The sequence below is a fragment of the Salmo trutta genome, chromosome 7, assembly GCF_901001165.1.
Source record: "Salmo trutta chromosome 7, fSalTru1.1, whole genome shotgun sequence".
NCBI lineage: Eukaryota > Metazoa > Chordata > Actinopteri > Salmoniformes > Salmonidae > Salmo > Salmo trutta.
In genome coordinates this window covers 51,351,426-51,360,864 of record NC_042963.1, presented here as the reverse complement: position 1 = coordinate 51,360,864, position 9,439 = coordinate 51,351,426, and the positions used below count along the sequence as shown (strand labels likewise).

General features: G+C 41.5%; 1 protein-coding gene across 1 annotated transcript; it reads left to right on the top strand.

Moving 5' to 3' along the window:
- The first annotated feature begins 42 nt into the window (after window positions 1-42).
- On the top strand, window positions 43-4,215 carry LOC115197639 (vesicle transport protein GOT1B). Its single transcript, XM_029759359.1, has 5 exons — window positions 43-214; window positions 549-640; window positions 2,278-2,456; window positions 2,757-2,838; window positions 3,122-4,215. The coding sequence occupies exons 1-5, from the start codon at window positions 190-192 to the stop codon at window positions 3,158-3,160; spliced, it is 417 nt and encodes a 138-aa protein (XP_029615219.1). The 5' UTR covers window positions 43-189; the 3' UTR covers window positions 3,161-4,215.
- The last annotated feature ends 5,224 nt before the right edge of the window (window positions 4,216-9,439 follow it).

Below are 9,439 nucleotides of genomic sequence, written 5' to 3'. Positions count from 1 at the left end.
TATCATTTGAGCGTAACTGATTCCAGCGAACGTATCATTTGAGCGTACGTGCGTGCGTGGTTCCAGAAGACGTGGCTCCAGCTTCTCTCCTCTGCTGTCAACAAGCTTCACAACAGAGACTGCTAGTTGGCTACCTAACGATTATTAAATGAGCAGTAGTTATTGGCCAATTGCTACACTGCAGTCAAAATGATCTCTCTAACGGATTCACAAAGTAAGACCATTTAATTAATAAATGAAATGTTTTAAGCTCGTTTCTTTCTTCGCTTTGTGAACTACTTCTAGCTAGCCATAATGTGATGAATGGGACCAGTTGAGCCCATCGCCCTATTTTATGAGCTTCAATGTTAGTCATATCATTACAGCTAGGCATCGCTAGTTAGAAGAATCTGTACTGTAGTTCGTAGCTAGCTACAAACTCATTAGTTCCCTGATCTGCAGACTGAGTGTCATATGAATGAATGGATGAATGGCTGGATGAAGATGTTAATCAATGTCAATGGAAAGCGTAAGTTAACAATGTATTGACATCTATTTTGGCTCCACAGAGATCGGGATGGGGTTGACAGGTTTCGGCGTGTTCTTCCTCTTCTTCGGTATGGTCCTGTTTTTTGACAAAGCTCTTCTTGCCATTGGAAATGTGAGTTACAGCCCAAGCCTACATAATCATAATGTTATGACGTATGCCATAGATGCCCCTCTGTGTGTATGTGCACCAACTTTCTTTATGGTAAAGTTACAAGAATGACTTATTTCTGCTGCTATACTCCTTACTCTCTGGAAGAAACACTTTCAGCTATTGTTGTGGAGGCCTTTGAGGATTCTCTGTTGTAATGCATGGCGACACTTCCTTAGCGACAGTATTGTCAGGGTTTCTGATCAAACCACCGTGTCAGGACCTGTCTAGCTGGTATTATTGGTATGTGTCCTCCAGCAGTTTGCGTAGCTAAATTAAGTGATATGATATACTGTACTGCACTAGCTTTGCATCCAAAATGATTTCACTACCTTTCACCTCACCATTGTTGAAGTGAAACAACGGTGAACTGTAGCTACACTGAACCAAAATATAAATGCAAAATGTAAAGTGTTGGTCCCAGGTTTCATGAGCTGAAATAAAAGATCCCAAAAATGTGTTATATCCCTGTTAGTGAGCATTTATCTTTTGCCAAGGTAATCCGTCCATCCACCTGACAGTTGTGACATATCAAGAAACTGATTAAACAGCATGATCATTACACAGGTGCACCTTGTCCTGGGGACAATAAAAGGCCACTCTAAAATATGCAGTTTTGTCACACACCACAATGCCACAGATGTCTCAAGTTTTGAGGGTGTGTGCATGCATGCTGACTGCAGGAATGTCCACCAGAACTGTTGCCAGAGAATGTAATGTTAATTTCTCTACTATAACCCACCTCCAACGTTGTTTTAGAGAATTTGGATGTACGTCCAACTGGCCTCACAACCGCAGACCACGTGTATGGTGTCGTGTGGGCGAGCGGTTGGCTGATGTCAACGTTGCGAACATAGGGCCCCATGGTGGTGGTGGGGTTATGGTATGGGAAGGCATAAGCTACTGACAATGAACACAATTGCATTTTATCAATGGCAATTTTGAATGAACAGAGATACTTTGACGAGATCTTAAGGCCCATTGTCGTGCCATTCATCCGCCGCCATCACCTCATGTTTCAGCATGGTAATGCACGGCCCCATGTCGCAAGGATCTGTACACAATTCCTGGAAGCTGAAAATGCCCCGTTCTTCCATGGCCTGCATACTCACCAGATATGTCACCCATTGAGCATGTTTTGGATGCTCTGGATTGACGTGTACGACAGCGTGTTCCAGTTCCCGCCAATATCCAGCAACTTCGCACAGCCATTGAAGAGGAGTGGGACAACATTCCACAGGCCACAATCAACAGCCTGATCAACTCTATGCGAAGGAGGTGTTGCGTTGCATGAGGCAAATGAATGGTGGTCACATCAGATGCTGACTGGTTTTCTGATCCCTTAAAAAAAATAGGTAGGGGCGTGGATCTGTGACCAACAGATACATATCTGTATTCCCAGTTATGTGAAATCCATAGATTAGGGCCTAATGAATGTTTTTCAATTGACTGATTTCCATATATGAACTGTAACTCGGTAAAATCTTTGAAATTGTAGCATGTTGAATTTATATTTTTGTTCAGTATAAATCAGTTTGGATGCAGCCAGGCTAGTACTGCCAATCCTCTGTTCATTTATTTCCCCTGTGTTTGTGTGTCAGATATTGTTTGTAGCAGGCCTAGCCTTTGTCATCGGCTTGGAGCGTACCTTCAAATTCTTCTTCCAGAGACACAAATTTAAAGCCACCAGTTTCTTCCTGGGGGGCGTGGTCGTGGTTCTGATTGGCTGGCCCATCATTGGAGTGGTGCTGGAGATCTATGGATTTTTCCTCTTATTCAGGTGAGTTGGTCTGAAATGATAGTTGGTCAAAAAATGGGCTAATCTCAAGTTTATTCCTTGCTTCCTCTCTCCTTGTCTAATCAAAATATCAGAGGGAAGCGATGAGAGCTTTGGAGGAGAAACAACCTTATATATTCTCCTCCAGTGCTCTCCTGTTTGCTTCCCTCTGATATTTTGGGAAGGGGGGGATGTGATGTATCAAGGATGTGATGAATCAAGAAAAATACTTTTGAATTTCACCCTAAATGACAGTCCTCTTCATTCTCTCACCTCTCTATGCCACTCTCTTCTCTTTTCCAGGGGCTTTTTCCCAGTGGCAATAGGCTTCATCAGGAGGGTGCCTGTCCTCGGGTCCATACTCAATCTCCCAGGGATTAGTGGAGTAAGTATCACGTTTATTTGCTGTGTGTAATGTGGCAAAGTTCATAGAATTGCCAATCAGCTGTTTTTGTCTCCTTGATTTTTTTCATCACTGTGCCTGCCCTCGGGGGGGGGGTGTTTCCAGATGCAGATTAAGCCTAGTCCTTGACTAAAAAGCGCTTAAATGGAGATTCACCGTTGAGCTTGATTTTTAGTCTACGACTAGGCTTAATCTGTGACCGGGAAACCAGCCCCTGAATTGGTAAGATTGTGGTTTACTGATAATCAAATTCTCTCTTCTTCAGTTTGTGGACAAAGTCAGCGACAGCAACAATATGGTATAACAGTGACAACCTTTGATTGGAGGGTATTATATCGCTTAACTCTATTTATAATGGGGATTTTGTTCCCTACTGGTCAACTACTATTGGTCCACACAAGTTAAAGGTCAAAGCTGTGAATCAAAAACCTCTTTCTGTTCAAAGAAATATGATGTTATTTTGGGCAGGTGTATGAATACGACTGGCATCGTAAAGTTTGTTTTGACAATAAGGAAACGGTTTCGTAACCTGGTTGCCATTGATGGACATTGTTACTAAAGGACTACTTTATTTCGAAGCACAATCGGTGAATTGGGCCCTTTTTGTGTTACTGTCCGTTCCTGATCGACTGATGATGATGATGATTGACATGTGACTGGACCAACCACTGGAATGAACATCTCTATGGAGGAGTCTGGAATCTGTTACAGATGCCTTTCTTCTACACTGATAGATATGTTCTAGATTGGAATGTTGTGCCTGTAGTGTCACGAAGAAAATGGTTTTTGATGATGATGAAACGTTTCTGAAGATTTTGTACGGCTGTTGAGAACACACCTTGTTTTACACCTGGGGCCTATTCTGGAGGCCGTAGCGTTACAGAACGCTCAGATAGAAATGTATAGTGTAGAACAGATATGATTGTCAGAGAGAATTACATCAGCTCTGCTTATTCTATTTCTATCTGCAATGTTCAGAATGTTCAGCGTCACTGAATACACCTGCCCATAAATGGTATTTGGAGCTGTTGTAGATAAATAGCCCTGCGCTCACAACTGGTACATTTGTTTTAGCTCGTTGTTTTAGCTCGTCCAGGGCACCGTGCGAGCTGAATTTTCACGTTTTAGACTATTCCATTGGTCCTACAGGAAATCTCCGCCCACCCAGGACACTGCGCGAGCTAAAACGAATACTACAAATGTGTCTCTACAGCCCAGATACTGCTGGCCTCACAGCTTGGCTTTACAAGTCACTTTCTATTTAATATATTAAGAGGCTTGTTGTCAGAGAGATGTTTTACTCAATGTACAGTATCTTTTGTAAATACATGCTTGAAATAAAGTATGTTTTTAAAATTCTGTTTGTCAGACACATTTGTTTTAATGACACATGAAATTCAGATGACAGTAATGTAGATTAAAATAACCGGAAATTCTGCTTTAAATTGGATTGTCGATTATGGCAGCCCCCCTGCACCTCGCTGATTCAGAGGGGTTGGGTTAAATGTGGAAGACACATTTCAGTTGAATGCATACAGTTGTACAACTGACTAGGTATCCCACCTTTCCCTGTACAACTGACTAGGTATCCCACCTTTCCCTATACAACTGACTAGGTATCCCCCCTTTCCCTATACAACTGACTAGGTATCCCCCTTTCCCTATACAACTGACTAGGTATCCCCCCCTTTCCCTATACAACTGACTAGGTATCCCCCTTTCCCTATACAACTGACTAGGTATCCCCCTTTCCCTGTGCAACTGACTAGGTATCCCCCTTTCCCTGTACAACTGACTAGGTACCCCCCCTTTCCCTATACAACTGACTAGGTATCCCCCTTTCCCTATACAACTGACTAGGTATCCCCTTTCCCTATACAACTGACTAGGTATCCTCCTTTCCCTATACAACTGACTAGGTATCCCCCTTTCCCTATACAACTGACTAGGTATCCCCCTTTCCCTGTACAACTGACTAGGTATCCTCTTTTCCCTGTACAACTGACTAGGTATCCCCCCCTTTCCCTATACAACTGACTAGGTATCCCCCTTTCCCTATACAACTGACTAGGTATCCCCCTTTCCCTGTACAACTGACTAGGTATCCTCCTTTCCCTATACAACTGACTAGGTATCCCCTTTTCCTATACAACTGACTAGGTATCCCCCTTTCCCTACACAACTGACTAGGTATCCCCCTTTCCCTATACAACTGACTAGGTATCCTCCTTTCCCTACACAACTGACTAGGTATCCTCCTTTCCCTACACAACTGACTAGGTATCCCCCTTTCCCTATACAACTGACTAGGTATCCCCCTTTCATTCATAAAATGTATAATTAGGAACAATAAGAGGGATAATCCAGTGAACACAGGTTATACATACTCTGTTTTCTATGTATGCCCTAATGAAAGTTCAGAGGTCAAAGATCAAATGTTGATGCTCCCCATAACTGCATGGATACTGTCCATAACGCAGGGAAGAGTTGCCCCCCCCTCCAAAAAAAAAAAACGATGACAAGCTTTTAATCCGAATCGGATATCTCCACCCTGTGGATGAACTTTCTGTCTCAGGAGTAATGACAGTTCACAGTTAGTGCACAATGGGTTATAGTAATACCCAGTTCACAGCTAATGAGGGACCAGGGACAGTCAAGACAGTTAAGAAGCTAATCGGGGACCAGGGACAGTCAAGACAGTTAAGAAGCTAATGAAGGACCAGGGACAGTTAAGAAGCTAATGAAGGACCAGGGACAGCCAAGACAGTTAAGAAGCTAATGAGGGACCAGGGACAGTTAAGAAGCTAATGAAGGACCAGGGACAGTTAAGAAGCTAATGAGGGACCAGGGACAGCCAAGACAGTTAAGAAGCTAATGAGTGACCAGGGACAGTTAAGAAGCTAATCAGGGACAGCCATGACAGTTAAGAAGCTAATCAGGGACCAGGGACAGTCAAGACAGTTAAGAAGCTAATCGGGGACCAGGGACAGTGAAGACAGTAAGGAAGCTAATGATGGACAAGGGATAGTGAAGACAGTTATGAAGCTAATGAAGGACCAGGGACAGTTAAGAAGCTAATGAGGGACCAGGGACAGTTAAGAAGCTAATGAGGGACCAGGGACAGTTAAGAAGCTAATCAGGGACAGCCAAGACAGTTAAGAAGCTAATGAGGGACCAGTGAGGACGGTTAAGAAGCCAACGGCTTTTGTTATAGATGCAACTATCATATTTAGTGGCGAGCAGCTGAATTAAAACCTATAGAAATGAAAGTGAGTAGGATATTTGGCTCGATACTGATGTGTTTTGATTTACTATATCAGAATCTAAGCTCTCTTCTGGGCTAAAAAATGTATTTATAATAGTACTTTTCATTGACAACTGGTGGCTGAAAGAGTAGCAATTGTATTCTTATTCTGTTTTGTGGGGACATGTTACCCCCCCCAAAAATGTACGCACCCATATTGGTTTGTCAGGGTGTTTTTACAGTAGTCTACAAATATTTTCCTCACAAAATAATAAAGTGTTCACACCTCAAGGACTCCCTCGCGCTACTCTTGGTGACATTGGTGACTCCTTCTCGCAGCGTGCCCCAAGGCAACAGCATTTTAGGCACAGCCTACAGACTGCTCAAAACTAGAATTTTGGTTGAGATTGAATGGGTATTGAAAATAAGTTACAGTAACACCTTTTGTCCTTGATTTCAGCTGAGAAACTGGACTTCTCAGGTCCTGCTCTACTTAAAAAGACACGCATGACATAGATTCTGCTTTTTTTCTTGAGTAAAGTGATTGTGTAACGTCTATGGTTGCTCATATAGTCGTTCGGCAATACAATTATTTATGCATTTGTTACATTATGTGAATGTGTAATTAGTATGTATATATGTTATTACATTCAGTGGTGTAAAGTAACTAAGTAAAAATACTTTGAAGTACTACTTTAGTATTTTTTGGGGGTATCTGTACTTACTATTTATATTTTTGACAACTTTTACTCCACTACATTCCTAAAGACAATGTATACTTTTTACTCCCATACAATTTCCCTGACACCCAAATGTTCTAGTTACATTTCGAAATGCCCTGGCAGGACAGCAATATGGTCCAATTCAAGCACCTATAAATATAACGCGTTGTCATCCCTACTGCCTCTGACCTGCCAGACTCATTAAACACAAATACTGTCTTTGTATATTATGTCTTAGTGTTGGAGTATGCCCTTGGCTGTCGGTAAATCAAAATAAACAAATAAAATCATGCCGTGTGGTTTGCTTAATATAAGGAGTTTGATTTATAGCATTTACTTTTACTCAAGTTTGACAATTGAGTACTTTTCCCACCACAGATTACATTATTGATACCAAAGTAATATACAGTACATTCAAGGGATTTTGACAACTGTAGGCCTGGGTAAGGAGTGGCCCACCAGCTGCAACAAAGGCTTTGCAAAATATTTTAAAAACACATGGTCCATGTATGTGTGACAATTTGTAACAACGCTACATTTCATAGAGGAAAGAAAAGAACAGGGACACTTTACATGAGCATGATTATCTCTCCTTTACACTTTACATGAGCATGATTCTCTCTCCTTTACACTTTACATGAGCATGATTCTCTCTCCTTTATATCTCCCTCCATAGCTCATTTTTCTCACAATATCAAATCAGCTGAATATGTGTTTGTATATTGTATGTGTCTATACATTCTAGTGTTTGATATGTGTGGTGTCTTGACAGTGACCCGCAGGGAGAACGCTGATTTGGCATCATCTCTCTTTAGCTTGTCCCAGTTTCACATAATGACATGCAATAGATTTTTTCTTTGCAGCCAGGGGGAAATTATTTCTATTTTCAAGACCAACCAATGTGAAATATCAACTACAATGTTGAACAACATTTTTCATGTTGTGAAATATAATGTACTGTTAATGTAATACCAATTTGGTATTTCATTAAATAAAACTATTATAATGATATTATTATTAATGCAGTAAATCAAATATATATATCTTTTTTTTATTTAAAGCTCTCCAATGTCCCTTGAGCTGTTTTCCTGAACAACTATTTTGCTTTGTTCTGTGCTGGACTTTCATTCATAAACTCTGAGGTGATAAAAAACAAAACAATAAAACTCAACTGACAGTCCACCATACTTAACATGGTCTGTGGCCAAAATGGCTCCCTATTACCTATAAAGTGCACCTTTTTTTTTTTACCCCTGAATAGGGTACCATTTTAGACACTGCCATCACACCACTCTGAACACCATCCATCAAATCAAATCAGATTGTATTTGTCACATGCAACAGGTTAGGGTTACAGTGAAATGCTTACAAGCCCTTAACCAACAATGCAGTTCAAGAAAGAGTTGATAAAATATTTACAAAATAAACTGGGGGGGGGGGGGGGGGGGTCAATGTAGATAGTCCGGGTGACCATTTGATTAGTTGTTCAGCAGTCTTATGGCTTGGAGGTAGAAGCTGTTAAGGAGACTTTTGGTCCTAGACTTGGCGCTCCGGTACCGCTTGCCGTGCGGTAGCAGAGAGAAAAGTCTATGACTTGGGTGACTGATGTCTTTGACAATTTTTTGGGCCTTCCTCTGACACCGCCTATTATATAGGTCCTGGATGTCAGGAAGCTTGGCCACAGTGATGGACTGGGCCATACGCACTACCCTCTGTAGCGCCTTGCGGTCGGATGCCAAGCAGTTGCCATACCAGGTGGTGATGAAACCGGTCAGGATGCTCTCGATGGTGCAGCTGTAGAACTATTTGAGGATCTGGGGACCCATGCCAAATCTTTTCAGTCTCCTGAGTTGGAAAAGGTGTTGTCATGCCCTCTTCACAACTGTCTTGGTGTGTTTGGACCATGATAGTTTGTTTGTGATAAGGACACAAAGGAACTTGAAACTCTCGACCCGCTCCACTTCAGTCCCATCGATATTAATGGGGGGCCTATTCGGCACTCCTGTCCACCATCAGCTCCTTTGTCTTGCTCACATTGAGAGGTTGTCCTGGCACCACACTGCCTCATACTGATTTTTTATTATTTTTTTAACCTTTTCTAGGTTGCACCTAGAGGCATAATCTGTGTAATAGAAAACAGCACGGTGACACTCCACCCTAGGCCTCAATCTGAGCATAACTGAAAACACTCCTTATAAAAGGTCAGTGTTAAGTGTTAATGCATGCCTTAAAGGACCAATCCCTTTACATTCATGATCTTGTACTCCACATTGATTCTTGAAGAGTATAACATATAAATGCCTCATGAGTTTAGTTTAACTGTCATATCCAAATCAGAACCCAAAATATACGCTTTGTTTTTTTACTCCAATGTTTGTAAACAAACACTGTATAGCCTCAAAACATGATTCAAACTGTAATTTGATATAATGGATAGTCAGTTCTTGCATCCATAGCGGTCTATGAAGTTGAAAGTAATTACATTTTCTAGCCCCATCTCTCAGCTTTTTAACGAAACAGTGGTGGGGATAATGCTTTGTTATTGTTTCAACTGCTTATTGGCCCTTTAAATCATTATTTTTTTTAAATACAGTTAAAATAAGTAGGCCACAACCCC

Excerpts from the sequence above, each read along its gene's own strand:
- LOC115197639 (XM_029759359.1), top strand. The coding sequence starts at position 190 with ATGATCTCTCTAACGGATTCACAAA. Across the intron at positions 641-2,277 it reads CTCTTCTTGCCATTGGAAAT|ATATTGTTTGTAGCAGGCCT; the intron begins GTGAGTTACAGC and ends TTTGTGTGTCAG. Across the intron at positions 2,457-2,756 it reads GGATTTTTCCTCTTATTCAG|GGGCTTTTTCCCAGTGGCAA; the intron begins GTGAGTTGGTCT and ends TCTCTTTTCCAG.